We start from the raw sequence: 24,132 nt of genomic DNA on the forward strand, positions 1-24,132 counted from the left end.
AAACATTCATACCAAGCACTGCTGCAGATCTTTAAACGGCTTCTTTATTATTTTTTCCTCTTGTTATTGTGCCTCTGCAGGGACTATATTGAGAGAAATCAGGGGATGAACAGAATACTGCACCTGTTTCAGAGCCTTTGTCCGGGCCTGTATAGTTGTATTAATATGAACAGTATTTCACCAAATCCCATTCGTCATTATTTCAGGCCATTACCTCAGTGGGTTATCGCACAATACCAAGGACAAGTTGGGTTGACTATTGCCTGAATGAAGTGGAGAATAAAAGAACATGTTCTGCAGGTAGAAAGAAACCTGTTACAGCTGAAAAGGAGGAAAATTGCCACACCGTGCATATGCTCATCTAAACAGATACAATCATTGCTGTGTAATAAGCTCACCAGTCTTCTATTTAGTTCATTGTTCATCTTCTTTTTTTAGTGAAGTACCATAATAGGTACACTATTACTAAATTCTGTTGACCCTTTTTCATTACAGATGTCTTCAAAATAGAAGGAAATCACAATGGAAAGAGTCTGTGGGTCCTCCATTCCACAGGATTTGACTTCTTTTTTTTTTTAAAAAAACATCCAAATATTATGGTCACCTACAGCCAGCTACTGCAAATCAAATACCCTGGACTCTAATGGAGACCACTAAAGACAATTCTGTCTTTTGCCTTAAGACTGTCTTAGACGACAGAGGAGTTTGAAATTGTAACATTTGATGCCCTTATTTTCAAGAGCAGTCATGTAGAACGAATAGTGCAAGTACTACTTCTTTTAAAACAGGAATCTGCTTTGGAAGAAGGGAACTTGTAGCAGGAGTCATTTTGTCCTGAATGTCAAATGAAGAATTAAAGCCTACAGCAGAATTGTTGCCGGACTACAATTCCCATAATCCTGGAACATTGGCCAGGCTGACTGGGGCAGATAGAAGTTGGAGTCCAAGTTCCTCATTCTCGATTTACATTATCTGTAGTAGAAGTTCCAAAGTTAGAACCATCTTTGGAGGTGTGATTCAATCATTCAGTTTGTACAATGTGAACAGAAAACTGCACAGGTTCCTCAAGAGAAGACTGCAGCCAATGAACTCTCTCACCTGGTCTTGCCACTGCTGCGCTACTTGGGGCCAAGACATTATTTGGCTTAGCATTATGTCTGAACATGGGCTTGTAGTTTGTCTTTCTCCAGACAAAGCACTAGCTGTAACCAAGGCTGGTTCTTGGTATGCCACTCATGATCTGTCTGGGGGAGAGCAACCACAAGTCCAAGTTTGAACATAATGCTAAGCCAAATGATGTCTTACCCCAGGTAGCACAGCAGCAGGAGGACTGGAGGAGGAGTACAGTGGTCGCTAGCTTCATTCCAGGAACCTGCGTGTTTGCTTGCTTACATGCGAACCAGCCCAATACGACAGAAATACCAAACTTATCCTTCCTTTTTGAACCTGAAAACTTGTTTTCTCAGAGGATAAAATCATTTGAAGAATGTAACCAAAAAGATTCTATCTATACAGTATGTGATGTCTTTGCGTCTTTTGCCAAACAGAGAGAGAGAGAGAGAGATAATGAATATGTGCACAAGAATACAGTATTGCTGCACAGGTTGAGGCAAGCGTGTTTGGGAACATGAGGTCCACTAATTCTCTTGGACTTGACTTTGTTTTTCAGCATCTGATGCTGCCAACAACCCAGCTGTGTGGGGCTTAGTCGAGGGGCATGGGGAGCGAGGGGCTGTCAGGATGTTGGGGGACATGGATAAAGAAGACAAGGCCTTCCAGCTTCCGACGGGAGGGACCAGGCTGGCCTCTCTCTTTGGACAGGATCAGACAACTACAGAATCTGGAAATGTGCTCTTCCAATACAGGCCATCCAAGTGGGCCAGAATTATTCAACCAGCTACCGCTGCAGGTCTGTCTACCCAGAAGCATCCTCCTGCAGCTACAGCTGCTCCTGCGCCCACTGCAGCAGTGCAGTCAGTCTTCTTCACTACAGTTGTTCATGCATTAACAAATGGGAGATATGAGAGACATGGCAAGTATAGGGCAGCTGTAGTGGGCAGCAATGCAAGCAAAAAGTACAGGCTGCTTCTTTATATCAGCCAGCTGCAGCAGATTGCAACCGCCAGGATCGATGCATGGTTTGTATTCACGGTGCAGCCCAACAACTACTGCACATTTTATGATGATCAGTGGCAGAAATGGTCCATGTTTGAATCAGAAATGGTGGCTATGGACTTGCAAGCAGCTGTGCATTGCCAAGTATAACAGCAGCGCTTCTCCTGACTCAGTGTTTTACCAGGATCTTGTTCTTGGAGATGGCCAAGGTGTGGCGACTGAAGATGTCCTGGAGATCACTTTTACAGGCTGGCTGTTCCAGAACGGTAGTCTTGGGCAGGTTTTCGACTCAAATGTAAATGAAGAAAAGTTGCTGAGTCTGAAGCTAGGCTCTGGCAAAGTCATCAAGGACTGTGAAGATGCAATGATTGGCATGAAGAGAGGAGGCAGGCGGTTCCTCCTTATCCCACCAGCATTGGCTTACTGGCCTTTGGGAGAAGCTGAACGCATTCCTCCGGACTCAACCCTGGCCTTTGAGATGGAAGTCAAATGGGTGTGGTTTGCAAAGGACGCTGGCTCCACCGGACAGAGCCTGGGCCCCAGGGACTCCCTCACACCTTCACCAGCGCCACAATCAGAAAGCCCCGCTACAGACCCAGCATGGCTCCAAAGCCAGGCTATGTGGAGCAGAGCAACCTCTTATTTGAGCAGAGCAACAGCTCACTGCAGAGGACCATGGAGCACACCCAGGCAAGGGTCCTACATGCTGAACAGGAGAAGGTCAGGGTCAGCAAGGAGCTAGCGGAAACCATGGTGCGAATCTCCCAGATCCAGCGGAGGTTGATCGGTCTTCAGAAGCAGGGGATGGATTTCCACTCCCAACTGAATGAAGCCCTGACAGAGTTGGAGGGGCACAGCACCCTGGTCAACCTACTGCATGCACAGCTGGCAGAACTTGAGAAGATGTCTGACTTGAAAAGCAGATACCAGGAGGTGAACCTGATCGGGATGCAGTTGGAGGAGAAGGTGGCAGGCCTGGACGTAGAGCTGGCTTTTCACCGCGTTCAAATTGAGAATCTGGATAAGGTCAGGATCAGCCAGGAGATCGCAGAGCCAGTGTGGTGTAGTGGTTAAGAGCGGTAGTCTCATAATCTGGGGAACCGGGTTCGCGTCTCCGCTCCTCCACATGCAGCTGCTGGGTGACCTTGGGCTAGTCACACTTCTCTGAAGTCTCTCAGCCCCACTCACCTCACAGAGTGTTTGTTGTGGGGGAGGAAGGGAAAGGAGAATGTTAGCCGCTTTGAGTCTCCTTAAAAGGGAGTGAAAGGCGGGATATCAAATCCAAACTCCTCCTCTTCTTCTTCAGAAGCCAAGTTGCAGATCACTCAGCTCCAGCTGGAGGAGCTCCGTCATCAGAAGCAGGAGATGGATCTCCACTCCCAAGTGAATCAAGCCATGACTGAGTCGGAGGGGCACAGCACCCTGGTCAACCAACTGCATGCACAGCTGGTGGAACTTCAGAAGTCGTCTGATGACATTAAAAGCAGATACCAGGAGGAGCAGCTGATCGGGAAGCAGTTGGATAAGAAGGTGGCAGCTGTGAAAGAAGAGCTGGCTGATCTCCTCGTTCAGAAGGAGAATCTGGATAAGACAACAACTCTGCAGCTGCTGGAGAGTCAGGGGGAGCAAAGGAGGAGCAGCAGCACCAAGGAGGAAGGACCTGCGGAAAGGAAGCAGCCAAGTGCCGCACCCCTTTATGGGGATCCCACAGCAACTCTCTCCGAAAACCAGCACCAGTGGCATCCCCCGCTCCTTTGGCTAATCTGAAGGAAAGCTCAAGCAGTCCTCCATTCACCACTCTCGAAGGAGCCCAAGATAGACTGCTTTTTGTAGCTCCTGAGGTTCATTCTTCAAAAGAACAGGGTGAACCTGCAGCCTCTGCTCAAACTGCAAGGCCGCCTCTCCGGCTCTCCGCCAGTATTGGGAAGGAGAAGCCAAGCACTCAGGGTGAAATGGACACAATAGACACCGCCATTCTGGCACCTCCAAATCCAGCGGCAGATGAGACGGCACCTGCAATGGAGGGGCCCACAACTGGTCCAGAGGGCAAGGAGGAGAGTGGTGCAAGTCAGCACACCGCAGGCCCCACCTCTCAAGCTGCTCTAGCTGACAAGCAGCAGGACTTGTCTGGAGCCTCACAGCCAAGACCAATGTCCAGCCCTATGCAAGCCGATTCCAGTCTTCTTGAGGACAAGGGTGGTTTCTTCAAAGTTGCCACTCTCAAGCCATCTGCATTGGGAACTCTGTTGGCAGAAGATGAAGACGAGGAAGAGGTGAGCCTTAAGGGTCAGACTCCCCCCACCCCACTCTTTGACGACGACAACGACAATGACCTGTACCTGCTGGGATGAGCGGCCTGGCAAATGCCATAGCAATACTTTCTTCTCTCAAGAGCTTCAGTGATTGCTGATCTGGGGCTGAGATGGATGGAGCTGGGGTTTCCTGTGGGCCTCCCCAGATTGCTCATTTGGGCTGAGGTGGCCTTAACTTGTGGTTTTTGAGGCTGCTGGCAGGAAGAGGGGTGACACTCTCTCTCTCTCTCTCTCTCTCTCTCTCTCTCTCTCTCTCTCGGTAGCAAATGTCAAATTGTGACTTTGTCTAGCTTCAAAGTCCTGACTGTTTAATTCACCATTGAATTACAGGGTACAGAACACACCTGTACCCTACATGCTTTTGACCCAGCTGCTGTTGGGAGTAGCAGTGGGTATCACCTTGAACAGCTCCTCTCTGTGGAAACCAAACTTAACCTATTGCCATAGCTCACCTCCAGTTTTGAACCTTGGCAAAACCGGATCTTGAAAATAATAAAGTGCAATTAAAATAAAACAAACAAACAAACAAACAAAAAACAACCCAGCTGTGTGAAAATATTCAAGGACAGATGGAGTGGGAAAGTATCTTATTTGGATTTATATTTTTAAAAATGGTTTAAACTTAGGGTTTAGAAAGGGCATTTTTTTATTGTTAAGTACTGTATGTTGCCCTCTGATTAGTTCAGTCCTATTTAATTTATACTAATTTTATCTCAGCTGTACATTTTAACTTTGCAAAAGCAGTGGGGCAATCCTAATTAGTGCTGTTAATATTTGTAACTGCACTGTCTACCTACATAGTTAACATTTATTCTTCGGTGGTTAATTAAAAGGAAATTTGGGATTTAAAAAAAAATTATTTAAGCTTAAATTTAGATCATACACAAATCAAGGATAGTGTTCTAGCTGACTGAAAGTACTTACAGGATAAAGGCAGCCATAGTATTAATTGGGGACAGGGGCAGAAAAGTTGACATGTTTACCTATTACACTTGTAGTGGCAACAGCAAAAGAACAGAACTACCTGCATGAAGAAAACATTTTCCTGCCTTGCCTAGTACCCTAACACATTTAACTCCTGAACAACATTTAACTTCCTGATCAACTTGGAATGTCATATTGTCAGCCTCTACTCTGTTCTCTCATGTATCCTTTTATGTGGTAGCTCTGCTGGATTTTATTGGTTTTATGGACCTCACTGCTAAACTTTTATGTTTGCTCCTTTGTTTTATCTTACTAATTGGTTGCATGTCAGCTTTAAGGGTTTTCTACTGAAACACAACCAAGGAAACAGATCAGCAAAAAAACCCAAAAAACCACTTTGGTAGGGTACCTTACTGAGATCAAAGTCGTTATTAAGAGAGTTATCACTTTACGTAAGATGATCAGCTTCAGAATTTTTAGTCTACCTCTTAAGAGTGCATATGACTTATTTATATTTTTATTCTGGATGAGAGAATTAGCACACTGGTCCAATCTAGGTCTTACCCTAATTGTGTGGTTACAACTATAATTCTTTTTGAAGAAATAATAATACTAGGCAGGGTGGGCAAATTTCATTGAGACCATGATGCACTAGAAGCAATTCCCTCTGCAGCAGTGATCTCAATATACATTATCCCCCAAGCAACCATTAGCCTTTGGGATAATGCTCTTATCCACACTGCCTCAAGAGGAGTGGTGTGGATTTTCATCATAACTGTGGCTGGTGTGGGAATGGTTGCACCTCCCTTTCCCACTCACTGTTCCCAATTAAATAACCCCCATCCCACCCTGAGCCCAGTATTAAAGATTATTGTGATTTCTAACCACACAATAATAGAAGATGGAGCAGGTTTGTTTTCTCCTACTCCAGAGGGTAGAACCCAAACCAATGGGTTTGGGAGATTCTGACGAAACACCAGGAAGAACTTTCTGACAGTAAGAGCTGTTCAACAGTGAAACGGTCTCCCTTGGAAGCTGGTAGACTTTCCTTCATTGGAGGTTTTTAAGCTGAAGTTGAATGGCCATCTGTCATGGATGCTTTAGCAGAGATTCCTGCATTGAAGGGGGTTGGGCTAGATGACCCTCAGGGGTCCCTTCCAACTCTACAATTCTATGAAAATTCTAATTGAACCAACAGAAATACAGCTAAGTGCTACAGCAGGTCTATTTGCAGACTGATGTGACTAATGACTAAAAGCCATAAGGTGTTTTAAAATATTTTAAAATATCAAAGTGCATGGCAGATCACAACTGGATGGAATCCGAGAGAGAAACTTCTTGCTTGCAATTAGAAAATCTAAACAGCACATCTGATCAAGTAGGCCACAACCTGCAATGCTTACTAATGCCTTAAAATATTTATCAGCAGGTTTCCATTTGCTTATAGGGACAAGGCTAACCTTCAAACACAGAGGCGAAAATCAGAGAGACGTTGCTGTAAGTAGCTGAACTTCTATCTGATTAGGGGCTATAACAGCTTGACGTACCTATATAGCCCCTTCCAATTATGAAATCCCACCTGAAATCGTAGTTCTGGCAGGTAGAAATAAAGCTCAAAGATAGCTGAGAAAGTGTTAGGGGCAAGAAGACGAATGATATGCCTAACAGTGAACTGACTAGCAGTTGAATAGATAGATGAATTAACAAAGGAAAAACTCCTAAAATCAAGGATCTTATCCCCACCACCTCTTGAAATAATATCTGGAGTCAGGGTGCCAATTTGAATAAAATATTGGAGGGCCCAAGTATGCCCCACCCCACATAATCACAAGACACAGCGCGTGCACGCCATTTGAATGGCAATGCCCATTGGGGGCCCTGGGGGGACCTCTGCCCCTAGAAGTTGGCTCCTATGGTCGCTTATATGTTGGCAGTACTGATATACATGGACCAATGCTCTGAATCAGTATGTGCCTGCTTCTGTTTCAGCAGCGGCATAATATGATGAAGATATCCTGCCCCAGGGAGTGGTCAAGTCTTCACATTTTGCTGTAGCTGAAGCTTCTGGGTCAACTTAAGGGCTGTCCTAGATTACATGCACCTTAACTCTTAATTCCCAGCTCTTCTCAAACTGCAGCTAACAAAGTTATATATTTAAAAATATGGCAAACAAAATTGTTGATGAACTTTGCAATCTAGCAAGTTTCATTCTTCTGAAAACAAGCAATAATGATAATATTTTAATTATTTTCCTGTGAGGCAGCTCATTAAAATGCAATGGCTCTGTTGAAAGCTCATTAACAAATTTACTTTTATACTGACCAGTAACCTCAACACTGTAAGTGGAACTACTCACCTATGTAAATCTGAATGTATATAGTCGGTTTGCTGGATTGAAGCCAACGATGGCATAATTTGTGAGCTTGCAAACTGAAAGTGTTCATTTACCAAGCCTATAATTAAGAAAAACTTCAGTCCAAACCATATTCTAACTATAATAGATTTCACACTTCATAAAAAGACAAGAAAGTGTAGCTGCATATTGCAGAGAATTGATATTTGTTTTGTATAGTGTGCATTTTAAAATTAGAATCATATATTTACAAGTTTGGGGGGGGTGGGGGGGGGAGAAGAGTATGTGAAGGTTCTGATATGCACAAACTGCTTAAAGGGCCCAGTCCAAATTTTGCCCACCCAACTCAGCTCCCAAGCCTGAAAATCAATCAGCAATTGTGCTAATTGAACTATTTGGAAGTGAGAAAAGATGGAGGACTAAACCCTCTGAGTAAACACAGTGTTCCCCTTTGAACAACAAGTCTGCGCTATGACCGTTCAAAAACAAGGCTCTGCACATCTATCCATAGCTGGATGATGAACTGGGTGCTCAAACAGGTGCTTCATGCATATACCTCCTACCTATCATAGCAGCTGGGGCTGTGCATATGCATACCAAATGCAAAATTGGCTGTAATGATGCTGAACTTTTCGGGATTCAGCACTAGCTGAACTGGGCCAGCAATCTGGAACCCAAGAATGCCAGACGTTTGCTACATTGTTAGCAAAAAGTCAGCCTTGGATTGAATACCTGGCATGGCATCCCTCTATACTCACTGGTGATGTTTGAAGTTGGCAAATATGGCTATAGTTGTCCGGGGGCAGGGAGAGGGGAAAGAGAGAGCTTTTGCATCTTTCTGTATTTCTCTGCAGCACAACCACTTTCTCATCCGCAGAGCTGTGAGGATCCAATAGGAACATGCTGCTGGGGATTCAAAGTGCAATGGTTTACAGGGGGCCAGTTACAGTTCCATTATTAATTATTATTATTATTATTATTATTATTATTATTATTATTATTATTATTATTAAAATCTGGGAGGACTGCCAAGGGTATGATACCTAACGGACCGTCTCTGCAGCTGCCTTAGCACTTTTCAAATGACAGCTGCACATACAGCAAATGGCCCTTTCCCCTGACCTACACCCATTCATTGTGCCACCAGAACAGTGTCTACACACTGTATATGCGATTGGGGGGGGGGGAGATGCAAAAAGCAAGATCCATGGCTGGGCATACAACACCTGTGTCCTGTGCACTTACAGCTTGTACACTTGTAAGCATTGTTCAGATGGCAGAGTGAGTGCATGAACCCAGTTCACCCCCATGCATATTGACTGTTTGTGCATGGCTTTGGCTATCCCCCGTGAACATATACAACACTCTTATCTATATCACCTCATTCAAACAAGCCATACTTTATCCCACCCACTCTAAATCGTTTTCCATAAGTCGATGCCACATGCCTGCTCTGTGTTAATACAAGTTGTCCCTGCTGCGCTTTTCTATGCTGGGCTCTGTCTATGAAACTAATGTCGTCACACATATGCCCACCCAAATCAGCTCCCCTATATCAGCTTTCATAATGGAAAAGCAATTGGGGGAAAATGCACATTATCCCCTCACTCCAGTAATGGAAATGGAGCAATTCAGCAAAGATGCTTGTAATGCCGATGACACTTATGCCTTTCAGTTTTACTGTACAAATAGAAGGTGTGGGGAGGGGGCTTCAGCATAGTAATCCAGTTAAAGACACAACACAGAACTGGTTCTGCACCAAATACGATGGATGCAAGAGAACCACATGGCCAAAACTCCATGTACCCATTTCAGTAATTACCAGAGTAAGAGTACAACAATCCCTATCGTGAGCAGATGTCACATGCTCTGAGCTGGACCCAGTTTGAAGCAGCAAACACTCGCTCACCTGCTGACTGATGGAAATGACAGACTCTAGGGAACAAGCTGTAAAATCAATTATTCACATCTACTCCACTGCTGCCACCTACACATCCAGCAGAAGCACTGTGCAAACAGAGAATGTTTCAGCTTGGTTTTAAGGTGTGCACACACACACAAACACACACACACACACACACACACACACACACACACACACAGGTTAAGGCTGCAATTCTGTGCACACTTTTGGGGATGTCTCACTGAAATCAGTGGGATTTCTGTGATGAGGGTTTTTAGAAAGTGAACAAATGTAAAATTTGACTTCATAGAAAAAACTATGGTCCAGTAAGCATGGAAGGAGAGCAGAGAGTAATGAAGCTCATCTTCAGCATAAGCTATTTCTAAACATTAATGCTAATCTAGGCTGCATCAACAGAAGTACAGTGTCCCGATCAAAGGAAGTAATAGTATTGCTCTATTCTGCCTTAGCCAGGCCACACCTGGAATACTGTGTCTAGTTCTGGGTGCCACAATTTAATAAGGATATTGACAAGCTGATGTGCAAAGGAGGGTGACCAAAATAAAGGGTCTGGAAACCAAGCCATATGAGGAATAGCTGAGGCGAGTTGGGTATGTTTAGCATGGAAAAGAGGAGACTGAGAAGAGATACATTAGTCATCTTCAAATTTCTAAAGGGCTGTCACATGGAAGATGCTCTAGAGCAGTGTTCCCCAACCTTGGGCCTCCAGCTGTTTTTGGACTACAACTCCCATAATCCCTAGCTAGCAAGACCAGTGGTCAGGGATGATGGGAACTGTAGTCCAAAAACAGCTGGAGGCCCAAGGTTGGGGAACACTGCTCTAGAGGGTAGGACCCAAATCAGTGGATTCCAAGTTATAAGAAAGGAGATTCCAACTAAACATCTTGAAGAACTTTCTGATGGTAAGAGCTCTTCAACAGTGGAATGGACTCCCTCAGGTGGTGGTGGACTCTTCTTCTTTGGAGCTTTTAAAGCAGATGTTGGGTGGCCATCTGTATGGATGCTTTAGTCAAGGTTCCTACACTTCAGGGAGTTGAACCAGGTGACCATTGGCTCCCTTCCAACTCTACAATTATATGATTCTATAAACCAGGCAAAATAATTTGCACTTTTCCTGGGTCTGGACAGTGCCAAGTTGGGTTATGATCTAGAAACCACATATACACTGCCTAGGGTTCCATGATGGAAGAAAAGCAGGATGCAAATGTAAGTAAATACATAAAAATACTTGTGTCCCAAGATACTGTGGCCTGCCAGGTGCTACCTTATTTTTGCAGTCCCAGTAAGGCAGCACAAACCATCAGTGGGGTCGCCATACATGGCTGACAGACTTGCCTTGGCTGCTGGGTTATGCCATCTACTCTTAGCACTCTGATGATGGGTGTTCATACAGACTGCAAGGAAAACTTGTAGAAGTAGAGATCCCTTAACCTCCCTTGATAATCATTACATTCCAGTGGTTAGCTGAAATCTGCCTTATCAGCTAGAATCAAGTGAATCCTTCCCTATGTATAATCTTCGTAAGTTACAATTTCTATACCAGAACTTGATTTCTAACATTGTGGGTTATGAATTTACAAATGAGGCCGGTAATATTTTAAATACACACAAGTGTATGTATCTAGGTCTTGCTTATATTCTTTCCAAAAAAAAAAAAAACCTTAATACATATTTTCCCCCAGTCCCAATAAGATGGCCATCAGTGTGTTATGCAACCTGTTTCTGATGAGTGGTCACACAGACTAAAGAAAAGCACCTATGCTGCAAAACATACAGCCCATTCACACTTTTTAATCTAAACACTATGCCACAGACATGCAACGGGTCACAACGGAGTTCAATAGTGTTTGAGGTAGTGTGGCCCTGTACAGCTGTTGCTGGGAATCACAAGTAGGGAAAATGCTGTTGTGCTTCTATCCTGCTTGTGGGCTTCCTTACCACAGGCATCTGGTTGGCACTGTGAGAACAGGATGCTACACTAAGTGGGCCATTGGCCTGACTCAGCATTGTGTACAAACTAAGGTGGGTCAGACTGTCAGCACCAAGATTTATTTTTACTAGAAGGAAGGAAATGGACATAATGTAAAAAAAATAAAAGTGGATTCTGTATTAGAAGCTGGGGACCTTAGCTAGATAATGCCCAAGGCTACTGCTCTAAGCAATCTCTGTTTGATACATGCATTCCTGAGATCCAGTGGAAATGCATTCACAGTGACCCAGCATCCTGCTGTGGATTATATCTATCAAGTTACTACATTCCCATGTGCAGCAAAAGGAAGTTGTGCCCATGGATGTTGCAAAGTAGGTCACTCAGAGGCAAATGGGAGGATTTCAGCTGGCATCCTAAAACGGACCGCATGGGATTTATGACTGACTTTACTTGGATATTTTTCCACAATCCACCCAGAGAAATGCTTCATCCTCTGTATGTAATCGAGAATCCTTTTATCTTTGCACATCTCTTGAGCTGCAAAGGGAATAAAAGCAAGTCAGCAGCACAGTCACAATACAAAGTTGAGCTAGGCCAAGCACAGCCTAAAGCAACTTAACCTCCACTGCGCACCTGACTGTATGAAGCAGAGTCATCAAAGCAGCACTAATATGGCCACCCAGCTTAAATCATAAGTCATGCTGCTCCTTTCATTGGAATGTTCGAAGCCCTGGGAGTACACAAGGACGTGCTGTTCTGAACTAAAATAAAGAAAACTCAGCAGTGGCGACGTTTATTAATCTTTTTCCAGCAATGCTATGGGTAATTCAACCCCCTTCCCGAAGAAAAAAATGACAGGCAAGTGAACATCCCTGCCTTATAACGCAGAAGTTTTAACTTTTCTTGCCTGTCTCATATACTTTGAGTCTCTTGCGCTATTGTTTTATTCAGGCCCCTAGCTAAAGTCTTTAGCAGGAGCAAAATACCAGCTATGAGAGTTCATGCAGGATACAGTAAAAATCCAGTTCTGGATCCACTGCCTTTTAAAATTATGATAATCATACTTCAACACAGTGCTCACCTACCTAGGAGTAACCTTCACTGAAAACGATAAGACTTACTTCTGAATAGACAAGTATAGGATTGTACAGTTACCATATTTTTCGCTCCATAAGACACACTTTTTTCCTCTTAAAATCTAAGGGGAAATGTCTGTGCATCCTATGGAGCGAATGTGTGGTCCCTGGAGCTGGGGGGGGGGGGGAACGGACCCGGGCTTCCCTCGCCAGCCCCGACAAACTCTGGGAGCAGCGGGAAGGCTGCACGCAGCCTTCCCGCTGCTCCCTGGGACTGGCGGTAAGGGAAGCTCGGCTGAAGCCTGGAGAGCGAGAGGGGTTGGTGCACACCGCCCCCTCTCGCTCTCCAGATAGCCGCCTGAAGCCTCCAGAGCACGGCGGGAGCTCCCACCGCGCTCCGAAGGCTTCGGGATGCCTTCTGCTGAAGCTCTCCAGGCTTCAAAGTTAGCCGCCTGAAGCCTCCAGAGCTTCGGGTTCCTTTCGCTGAAGGGTAGGTGCCCCTTCAGCTAAGGCACAGCGCCCCTTCAGCTAAGCAGGAGGAGAAATGGAAGGGCTCCGTTTCTCCTGCTGCTTTGCTGAAGGGGCACTGCGCAGAGAGGGGGAGATTTTTTTTTTCTTGTTCTCCCCCTCTAAAACAAGGTGCATCCTATGGTTGGGTACGTCCTATAGAGCGAAAAATACGGTATGTTGCAATGCTATCTCCACTTACCTGAGACTAAATCCTATGGAACTCAATGGATTTAATTATGAATAGATACGTATAGGCTTGCTCTGTTAATATACTATCCCTACCAATACCAGTCTACATCTCACATACTCCAAGCATAGGCTATTCAACATGTACTTCCATTAAACCAAACTTCGTTGCACATGTATTTTCAAAATGTGTAATGCTTACGCATTGTGTCAGCACGGGATCCCCCTGCTTCCCTGAACCTTGAATGTATCTACTCTCTGACCCTACCCACAAATAGGGTTGGGCAAATCTGTCAATTTTTGTTTTTCTCACTTTCTTTTTCAGTCTTAAATTTGGTTCTCCATATTTCCACATCAGTTTGCAATCTTAAAACGAAACAAAAAAGTCCTCATGAAAATTCAACATTTTAGAGCAATTTTCTCCAATAGGTACAGGCAAACATTTTAAGAGGGGCAGAGATTGCATGGACTACATGCTTTGGATTTGTGGGCCACAATTAAGTATTGTGTCCAGCATGTGGGCATGGTAACTTATTTAGGGCATGGACTTATTTAGGAAGAAAATGAAGACGGCCATTCGCTAGATGTTATTCCAAATCTGAAAATGTTCAGCTGCAGACAACAGCCATTTGCTCTTTCAAAAAATCTCACCACACCAGGAGCTTTACAGCCATGTCATCTACCATTTCTTCATAATCCCTTTACCATAACTTAATTACCAAGAAGCTTTTAGGAAAAACCTGCTGCCCTTGCTGAATTGGGTCAAAAGCTCATCTATCCAACCATCTCTCTTCCACAGTGAGCAGACAGCTGCCTCCGAGGAGAAGATTAAATGTGCACTTAATATATAGGACGCAACTACACATTTCGTTTCTCCTAAACTAATTACATGGGGGACCCCAATTCTCACTAGAAAAGCAGCATGTCGGGAGAGGAGGCAGAGCTCTTCACTCCCCAGCTTCTGCTTCTTCCCCGGCATGGCTTCTTCAGGATACTTCACTGTGTTGTGGACAAATTTTCCCTATTGGAATTTTGTCACAGTTCACGGTAGGTACTGAAGCAAGCAAGATGGTTGGCATTCCAGAGCTTGAGGGTATAGCCCACTGGAGACCTGGACTTTTGCCTACAAGTCCAGCTGTAATGGGCAGCGTTGTGTGGTCGTAAAGTGGAGAAAGGCAATCCCACTTATCTATAATACTCTAAATGCTTTTGGGAATGTGTATATATTACTTTCAATGTATTGTTTGTTTGTGTTTGTTAAATTTGTATACCTCCCTTCACCCGTAGATCTCAGCATTTCACAGCAATACAATATAAAAAACACAATATACATAATAAAAGTAAGAACAAAAATAAAGCAATAATCCCTCCCCAAGACATTTAAAAGGCTACGTGGAAGATGAGGAGCCCTGAGTGGGAGGCAGGATGGAAGGATCTCCTAGGGTGGGAGGCTGGAGAAAGAAACAGAAGCTCCCAGGTGAGAACTGGGAGGGTCTACCTTTCTGTGTATGGATAAAGGGATATGATATAATTGTGATAGAGGGCTTTTGAAATCATTTTTTTTTCTTTCTTGCTTTTTTATTTTGGTACTACTTTGTTCTTTTTCCTTAGATTAGTTTGGATTTTATTGTATTCCAAGTTGAACATTTTCAATAAAAATATTTACAGAAAAGGGTGGGTATAATATGTTTATCAGCAAAAGACCTGGATGAAGAGGAACACTTTCACCTGGCGCCTAAAGGTGTATAATGAAGATGCCAGCTGAACCTCCCTGGGATGGCATTCCACAAATGGGCAGCCACTTCAGAAAAGGCCCCTTCTCATGTTGCCACCCTCTCATGGAGGAAGCATATGAAGAAGGGCCACAGATGATTATCTCAGGAATACTATGCTTGATCACTGTTGACATTAGCCGATACCAATTTAACTAACTAAACACTCATAGCCAGTTTTCCATAGATAGAAATAAGAAAGTGACACCATTCACTTCTATAAGTGGACAAAACTACTTTGAGCTAAGGAAATATTTGAAAAGTGCGGCAATACCCATTAGACATCACAAGTGTTAAAATGAGTTTCAGCTACCTGTCTAATCCACTACTGTACATAGATTAACAGGAGTGCCATCTTCCTTCCTCGGGCAGCCAAATTTCCTGTTCCAGCTGTGACTATGTCCCCCATGGTTCCCAGACTGAAAAGGCAGCTGTGCTTTACAGTTATGTGATATTTGTTATAATAGTCTACCATTCATTTGGCTGTGCATTTGAGAAAAATACTGGGCAGCCAGCAGGATAATCTTAGGAAGTTAATTAACTCTCCCTTGTATCCTTTGGCAATGAAAACTGCACTGAACACCGTACTGTACAATAAACACTAAATGCTACAATATGCAGTGTGGGGTTTTGACTCTAAGACATACCTTTCAGGACCTGCTGCTTTTGCCATGAGTATCGGCATGGCACCCTTCTCTCTTTGAGCTTTCATCCCCATGGAATGAAAATAATCCAGGTCACTTAAGCCTGGAGTCATGGACATACTTCCTCGGGACTAAGCCCCATAGATTTCCAGGTAACCGCTAAGTAAAGAGTGGTATGCAAGCATCTACTTCATTGAAAATAAGAAACCTTTCAAATTGCTTTGACTGACCTTCAAATCTAGGCCTGAATGGTGGCAGCATCCTTGTCTCCCCTTTATGCATCCATGAGGGCTGACCTGGCTGTGGTTACTTATAACTTGGCTAGCCGTGCCAGGATGCAGAGACCAGCACTATCTTTCCCAGTGTCCTGAAGCCCAGCGAACCTGGTGACCAGTCCCGCTAGTGTATTCAGTCCCAAGGGCTTGCAAGTAGTTCAGCAGTCCAACACATCAGGAAACACAGTCCAGGTTAAATAAAGCAAGCCAAGTCCAAAATCCAACAGTCAGGAAATGCAGTCAAGGTTCAATCCAGCAAGCAAAGTCCAAAAAAAGTCAGGCCAGGTTCCCACCGCTGCAGCAGATCCAGGGTCAGGGAACCTAGAGTTCAGTCCCCAAAAAGCAGTGTCCCATGAAGCTCCTAGGCCACTCAGGCATGGCCCATTAACAGGAAAGGCTGAACAAACACAGCACCTCAGCTCTGCTTCCCTTTTATACCTTGAATCTAATTACAACATCTGGGCTTGACGAGACATGTGACCCTCACCTGAGCCTAATCCAGCTGAGGAATCACACAGCTCCTCACACAGCTAATGGGCCCCACCTGGCCAGCTAATGAACTGAGCTGTTTGCCCTTGCCTGCCTCAGCCTCCTAGAGTGTACCTCCCATTGCTCCTTATTCCTCAGAGCCCGCTGTGTTTATGGAAACTGACTCCAGTGATGGGTCCTATTCCTCTGCTTCCTGTGCACTGACTCACATCCCCTCACCATCCTCTGTCACCCCATGAGTACTTTCTATGCTGCTAACATCATCTTCTCCATCCTTAGTTTGTCTCAGTGTGTACCAGTTGTGGCTACAACCCTTGCCAGGATTCTCTTCCTCCTTCCCATTGTCCTGCCAGTTCATGACACCCAATGGCACACAATAAAAAGAGTATTATTATAATCTACAAAACAAAATGATCCAATCGCTAGTTACATTTTACAACTTTTTCTCTTTCAACTATAACATCGCTAAAAAGTAAAAAGTTCCACTAGAGAAAGTTTGAGGGACACTATGGAAACGCGCTCGTTTCTGAACGCTGTTCCCTGCGAAGTGAATATTCTTACAGCCCTTGAGTATAACTCCCCAGTTTCTTAACTGTCTTCCCTGTGACTCTCAAATCCAAACCTATGCCTCACACCCTAGGCGGCAATCAACCACCACAGGTGGCTTATGCCTTAAGAGGAAAGGAGGGGAATGCACATTCCAGTAGCCCCAAATGCAGCTTTTTAAATTAAAGAACACAACCCTAATTGCAAATTAAAAGGAACACAGAAGTGTTCTGGCAATTGTTTACAAAATACAATTACTTCGCTCCCTCCAACAGCTAGGCTTTCTTTGAGAGAATCAGCTGGGACCTCCGCGCATGCCACAGCCTTTGAATGCACTACAACAGCTGAAGGCCAAAAAGCAACTGTTTTCTATCAAAAGAAAGTGATGCAAGAGACAGGCATCCTTACCATGAGAGAGACCCTTAGATCATCAACCACCCCCTGGTACCCACCAAGGATAACAACAACAGGCTAAAAGAAAATAGACTGCAAACGCAGTGGAATTTAGTTTTGCAGAGTGTGGTGACAAGAGCTTTGGTAAAATTTCAAACAGAGAGCTGTATTGCTATGTCTTTCCACTGAGCCCCATTTATAGTTATTGCTTTCTTACTGCTGGAAGCTGGCCTCTATAGACATCTGCAGAATTCAGCCAATATAGGGAAGTGGCCTGTTGTTTCTTCTTTCTTCCAGCTATATTATTGATATTTTTAGGAGTAATTGAACTTCGCAGTGCTAACGTATTTTCTCCTTGAACTACTATCCCCTGTTGATATGTGTGTTTGCAGGGCATATACTAAAGCAACTGCAAATCCGGCACCTAAACGGCACTTGTATTATTATATTTTTAATCAGCCTTTGCAGAAAAAAGGAAAGCATCCTGAACTCTTAAAAGAGCCGGAGGAGCAGGTCTTGTCAGAAGCATGCTGTTATTTCAAAAGATAAATTACAAAAATTAAACCAACAGCCTGGCTTTACTGCAGAATCACTGGCACAATCCAGTTAATGTATAATACTCTTAAGAACCATTTATTCAATAGCAGAGATTTAAAGACAAGTTTCTTTCTCTCATTGCAATCAAGATTGGTATCAGAGGGCCATTCATATCCTTTTTGTAAGCAAAACCTAGTTCCACCCCATCCTATCCATCCTATCCAGCAATTACCCTTCTTTGTGCCAGAGATCTAGAAAGAAGCAAGCAATTGCTACACTGCAGGGGGCTGGACTAAATGACCCTTGGGGTCCCTTCCAACTCTACAATTCTACGATTCTGTGAAAAAGACAAACAGAATAGAGAGCATAATCTGTACTGAACTGAACAAGACAGCCATGAGCTAACAGGGATTCTAAAAATATGTAATGAAACATACAAACTTGACTCCCATGCTTAATGTGAATTTACTAGGTATCTCTCTCATCTTCTTTCAACTTTTAGACTAGATTTTCTACTTCTGTAAAATGGGCTGATATCCAATGCTAGCCCTGGGTCTACTCTATAACTTAGATGGGTATCTCCCATGGATTTGGAGAACATATTAGTTATGTGGCCCAAATTTAAGACGTTACTATTGTTAGTATATAAAGCCCTAAGCTAGTGATGGTGGAGAAATTCAGTCCACACAGAATTTAAAGGTGAACCTAATTCACACTTCCCAAAACAATATGTGAACTGATAAGTAGCCCTCCAAAATTCACATTTCTTCTAATTTTGCAACAGAGTTCTTGAGCCAAGTAATGTGCACAAAAATGCATATACCAGGTTAAAGTGTGCATAGCTATGCATACAGTGCTTTTTTTTCTTTAAAAAACGTTTAAGTGTACTCTCATTTTGACTCAAGAAAATCAGAATTTTATAGTTCAAATCGGGGGAAAGAAATACAGTAAATAGACAAATGTACAAAGATTCACAAAATGTTATGGGGTATGCGTACCCCTAATTCCCTCCAGAAAAAAGCACTGTATGCATATATTAGTGAAGCTAATCAATGCTCACATGTATTAGATATAGAGAAATGGCTTTGTGCTGCAAAATACAATGCTAAACTACAATACGTATCCATGTGTGCTATATAAAAAGGGATAATAAAGAGGAATAGTAACACCTATCAAAAGTATTATCAGTTCTCATAGCTTGTTCTTCCCAAACTCTGTGAGGCAGAGGAAGTAAACGCCAACCATGAAGCATTCTGATAACCTGCTCATCTCTAGCCATAAGCTTCAAAGTCAGGCCCACAATCATCTCTCCCTTGCTAGGGCTGGTATCTCATGACTGTACAATTCTCATTGCATGAGAAGTTCAGCTCTGCTTGTAACTTCCTAATTCACATGTCCAAAAATAATGCACACCAAAACACAGCTATCCCTTGAAAGTCACATTTCTCTGAATTTTGCAATGCAGTGCTTCAGCCAGGTAATGTGCAAATATATCCGTAAAGTGCGCATAAAAATGCTTACATTTTTGAAAATAACATTAGAAAATGTATTGGATTTGGGAGGGATTGCTTTACAAAAATGTGTCTGTTAAGCCAAATTGCATACAAAATTGTGTATACTGGGAGAAATTTGCACTAAAATGCTGATAAATTTTCATGAGGACATTTAAAAACAAAAATGCAGATTGATGTGGAAATGTGGAGACGTGAATTTAAGGCTGGAAAAATAAGAAAATGAGAAAAACCCAAATTGACAGATTCACTCATCCCTAATCTTCTGTGACTCTATGAGAAGGAAAGAGTCTGGCTTTTATAGCTAAGTCTTCATGGATTAAAAACAGAGTTGGAAAAAATGTGATTTAGCAAACAGAGGACATGACTAGAATACAGGATAAGCAAGTGAGCATAGCAGTTAGATTCCTCAAGAGCCTGCTGAATGCTGTGAAGAAGGTGCTAGGCATTCAATACAATGACCATCACACTCACAAGCATCAAAACTACAGTATAAGAATCTTTATACAGTGGAACCTCGGGTTGTGGACGTAACCCATGACGGAGACATGTCCGCAACCCGCAGCATTTGTAACCTGCTGTGCTGCGTCTGTGCATGCGCATGACACAAGTTGGTGCTTCTGTGCATGCGCAAGAGGCGAAACCCAAAAGTAACCCTTTCCGGTACTTCCAGGTTTCCCACAGTTCACAACCTGAAAACGCATAAGCCGAAGCATCTGTAACCCGCTGTACCACTGTACAGTCGAATGCCATTGGGCTATGTGAAAGTTGAAAGGTGATGAAAAAGACCTCTGCCTGACTACCTAGAGCCAGTGCCCATCTGAGATCCTGCTAGTCAGAGTCAATAGACAATTCCTGGACTAGAGAAACAGTCTGAACCAGATTAAGGCAATTTCCTGTATTTCTGTTACTACAAACCCACTAGATGTCATGTAAAGGTAAAGCCCCCATCTCTTCCCCTACTACCACGCTAGGACCAACAGATTTCCAAGTCCCTGCTGCAGTTTTGGCAAAAAGCACAGCCATCAATGCTATTCTTCCTGTTTCAAAGCAGGATCTACTGCTAGACGTAGCACACAGGATCAGTTCATTAGTTCACAATGCAGGCTAACTATATTAGTGCATGGGGAAAGGTGTTTTTGAAAGTGTCTAATGACGCTACACTAAAGCCTGGAGGCTGAAATTAAATCTCAAGTGCACTTTTCATTGCAGATTTTGCACAGATAGATCTATGTACAATTTAGTATTTCCTTTTTGTCCCAGCCAATCTTAATGTGTTGGGGTAAGATTTTTCCAGCAGAAGCTCAACAAGCACTGCAGATTTAAGGGCCCAGGCAGAGTGTTGTGTTTGAAAACCGAAAAGAGGATGAGACCAAAAAAACAAAAAACAAACAAAAAACAAAAAACCCAAACCTAATAAATCTATTGATTTTTTGCCTCTGGGGTGCTTTTTTCTCTGTGTTGGAATAATAAAAAAAAGTCCCATACCATTTTTTAAACAAAAACTGAACTCGGAAAGAAGACTTCTTCTGACATTACATCCTTGGTTTGGGTTTTAGAACTTTTTACTTTCCAGGGATACATGGGGATAAATAGCTTGGAGCCCAGGGAAAATTCACATTACAAAAACCCTTTGGGATTAATGTGCAGCATTTCATGTTCACTCAAGTTCCAAAATGACATCTGATAAGGACCACACCCTTAACAGACACAGTATTTGGCTGTCAGTGGCAGAGGGGTGACCAAAGTCTCAGGTTTGTGTGTTCACCTAAATACACACATGGAGTCTATGCAACTGAAGCTTACATTCCACGTTACAAATGCCCAACTGACCCTGTAATCCCTTTGTTAAATATTTTTAGGTCTCAGGAAGTCATATATCATTTACTTCTGTATGTCTAGGTCAGCTTGAAAGGTTTGTAGTTCATGCTAATTTACTTCAGCATTGCTAGAAGGGGCCTCCCAGTGCCAGTATACGGCCTTAATTGGTTTGTAAATCATACTGTAAAAATTAACCAAGCCGTTGCATCAGGCTGATATACTAGCTGCACTGATTTACTTGAGAAAACACATGAATTATTGTCATGTCTGGTTTATATGTCTGGTACAGCTTTTAAAATGAGGATTGAAGCTTCGAGACAGCTCAGTGTCCAAGAGACACAACAGCCAGAATAAATGACTTGCTGCCACCTATTGACCATCTACCCTGCAATATAGGGTGCTCCTTCAGAAATGACTGTGTGCAATTAATAAAGCTACAATAATTGAGCAAATGTGGAAGCTAAGAATTGCACAATATAAACAATATCTGTTTAAATTTAAGGGTCTGCTATCAGGAAATGTTCTCATATTTCTCATATATTAGTCACCAAGGAATTTTGGCTGAGGTCGTTTCTTGCAAACGTTGTGTATTTAAGCTGCAACCTGTCTGCCTCATTTGGGGATCATTTGTGAGATGTGATGCAGTCTAGTCTCAAGGACATCACACGGTTTCTACCTGAGCCTGACAAATGATTTTTTTATAGATTTTATTTTATTTTATTTTGCCACTACTGCCAAATCCCAGGCCTTTCTGTAAAACAAAACAAAATAAGCTTGCAGCAAATCTCCCTGACTAAAATTATGGCCATGTCTCCAAATGAACCATTTTTTAGGGTGGTTGTTTGCCAAGACTTTAAAATAACAAATCACTTCTAACAAAATTGTCTCCCTGAAGTAATGGGCTTTAGCCTGATTTCTGATAGGGCACTTGCTCCTCTAAATGACACCGACGGCCCAATACTCATTTATTTTGAAAAATTTCCATTAGACAAACAACCACTGCACTAAGAAATGACTCCCTCTTTTGTGTCATCAAGTGCAGCTGTTTACACATCATTTGTAGTCTGGAGATGGCAATGTCTCCATTGAAAGTGACAACTTGAGGTGAAATGCTTAAGAATTAGGCCTCTAATTCCCACAATCTTAATTTTAAAACTTACTTCTATTTTGCCAGTGAATGCTATCATTTGGCTCAGGGTGGCTAACATGCAGCCCTCCATCTGTTGCTGAACTCGAACTCCCATCAGCCCCAGCCAGCATGATCAACGATCTGGGATGGTGTAGGGCTTATAGTATAGGGCTTCACCCACTCATTGAGAAGTAGGTAGGACAGGAAACTCTCTCACTATTGGGATATCAAGATTTTGAAGCTACTTTGCCACAGTTGAAATTGGAGGTGCATACCCACCCTGTTTACAAGAAAATTCTGAAACTGTGATGTTGTTACCAGGGTTATGATTGATCAGGGATCTCATATCTGTGGAGGGAGCTGTGCAAAGTATACTTGTGGTGGTCCCTTCAGACCAACACTGATCATGCAGCCTCTGGGGTGGCCAATGTCCACTGTGGCAGCCAGGGATAGAGGCTAATAAGCATGTCCCCTTCATGCATTCATTGCTGAACACCTGGAGCTGGCAACTCAGAATTGTTCACATGATTTTTAAAGGTCACTCTTGAGTAAACTATTGGGTCTATTCCTGCTTAGTAGAGGATGGAAGTGAGCATTCAGTGTTTAAATGTTTATATCATTGACTGGGTACCACCACCGAAACCACATAACACCAGTCTTGAAAGACCTACATGGGCTCCCAGTACACAAGCACAATTCAAAGTGTTGGTGCTGACCTTTAAAGCCCTAAATGGCCTCGGTCCAGTATACCTGAAGGAGCATCTCCACCCCCGTCGTCCAACCTAGACACTGAAGTCCAGCGCCAAGGGCCTTCTGGCAGTTCCCTCACTGCAAGAAGCGAAGTTACATGGAACCAGGCAGAGGGCCTTCTTGGTAGTGCCTCCCTCCAGATGTCAAAGGAAAAAACAACTATCTGACTTTTAGAAGACATCTGAAGGCAACCCTGTTTAGGGAAGTTTTTAATATTTGATGAATTATTGTATTTTAATCTTTTGTTAGAAGCCGCCCAGAGTGGCTGGGGAAACCAAGCCAGATAGACGGGGTATAAATAATAAAATATCATCATCATCACCATCATCATCGGTTTTTATACTTGTAAGCCATTGAGAAGCCTAATTTTGCATTAAGTGGTATACGTTGCTGTTGGTATCCGTCTGCCTCAAGAGACAATGGAGTATGCCTCTGAGGGTGAAGTCAAACTGTGTTAGTAGCCAGCGGTGGAGCATATGCCTGTGCTGCTCAGGACAGGTGCGCTCCCAAGGGGGGCGGGGCATGGAGGGTGCCCTCCCAGGCGCGGGGTAGCCGCTTGGGTCCACGGAGTGGCACACATGCCCTGCAGCTGGGGGCGGAGTGAGCCGCCAATGGCGCCACTCCCAAGCCTCCCCCGAGGTGTCAAAACGAAGGGGGAAGGGGGGAATGCTGGTGGCAAAGCAGCACAGTTCCCCCCTTCCCCCAACAGTTCGGTATAGGCTTGGGAGTCATGGGTGGACAGCACACCAAATGTCACCTGCCTCAGTGAAGACACCCGGGACAGTCTGCCCTCACCGCACCCCCTTCCTCCGCCACTGTTAGTAACACCAAAGTGACTGTGACTTCCCTGGGGCGCCAGCCGGGCATGGTGTATGGGGGTCCTGGGCTGCCCAGACAGGACCCTGCTCTGGGCCTCACTGATGAGGTCCAAAGGA

At 43.6% G+C, this 24,132-nt stretch overlaps 1 protein-coding gene and 1 long non-coding RNA gene across 2 annotated transcripts in view; one reads left to right on the forward strand and one right to left on the reverse strand.

The window, feature by feature from the left end:
- Positions 1-24,132, reverse strand: part of LOC114596203 (uncharacterized) — a 516,878-nt gene that overhangs the window by 410,844 nt on the left and 81,902 nt on the right. The window lies entirely within an intron of this gene.
- On the forward strand, positions 1,720-4,546 carry LOC114596480 (uncharacterized). The gene is given in 4 exon segments (XM_077926762.1): positions 1,720-2,237; positions 2,239-2,726; positions 3,422-3,796; positions 3,847-4,546. Coding segments are annotated over 4 exon segments (1,980 nt in total). The 5' UTR covers positions 1,720-1,740; the 3' UTR covers positions 4,467-4,546.

This window comes from Podarcis muralis, chromosome 4 (assembly GCF_964188315.1).
Source record: "Podarcis muralis chromosome 4, rPodMur119.hap1.1, whole genome shotgun sequence".
Classification (NCBI taxonomy): domain Eukaryota; kingdom Metazoa; phylum Chordata; class Lepidosauria; order Squamata; family Lacertidae; genus Podarcis; species Podarcis muralis.